A 364-nucleotide genomic window follows, 5' to 3' on the forward strand; every position below is an offset into this window, starting at 1 on the left:
TAGTTTTCAATATCCGACCCCATGGAGTGGAGTTCTCTGAAGTGGTTAAGTGGGGGAGGCTGGGGGTGGCCCGGCTGGCTGCCGCCATGGTGACTCATGCTGAAGTTGTCACTGCAAGGCTGGGAAAGGTTATGCAGGAGGATATTGGGTTCCATCCTCTTGATTTTCTTGGCTTGCTTCTTTCTCCTTGGGCGGTACTTATAGTTGGGGTGATCCTGGAGATGCTGGATTCGCAGCCTCTCTGCCTCTTCCACGAAGGGACGTTTGTCGCTGGCGCTCAGCGCTTTCCATGACTGGCCTGGAAGGGAAAAGCAAAGCTCTGTGACACTGGCTCGGCCACCCGCCCCCGGTCAACAGAAAGGGG

General features: G+C 56.0%; 1 protein-coding gene across 1 annotated transcript in view; it reads right to left on the reverse strand.

Moving 5' to 3' along the window:
* LOC104525842 (transcription factor Sox-18A) overlaps nt 1-298 on the reverse strand; it is a gene marked incomplete at its 5' end in the record, with an annotated part of 843 nt that extends 545 nt beyond the window's left edge. The window contains 2 exon segments of the mRNA XM_010169107.2: nt 1-2; nt 4-298. The exon segment at nt 1-2 is cut by the window's left edge and continues 545 nt beyond it. Of these exon segments, the coding sequence (XP_010167409.2) occupies nt 1-2; nt 4-298 (297 nt within the window).
* Between the last annotated feature and the right edge of the window lie 66 nt (nt 299-364).

The sequence above is a fragment of the Antrostomus carolinensis genome, unplaced genomic scaffold, assembly GCF_000700745.2.
Source record: "Antrostomus carolinensis isolate BGI_N321 unplaced genomic scaffold, ASM70074v2 scaffold32455, whole genome shotgun sequence".
Taxonomy (NCBI): Eukaryota; Metazoa; Chordata; class Aves; order Caprimulgiformes; family Caprimulgidae; genus Antrostomus; species Antrostomus carolinensis.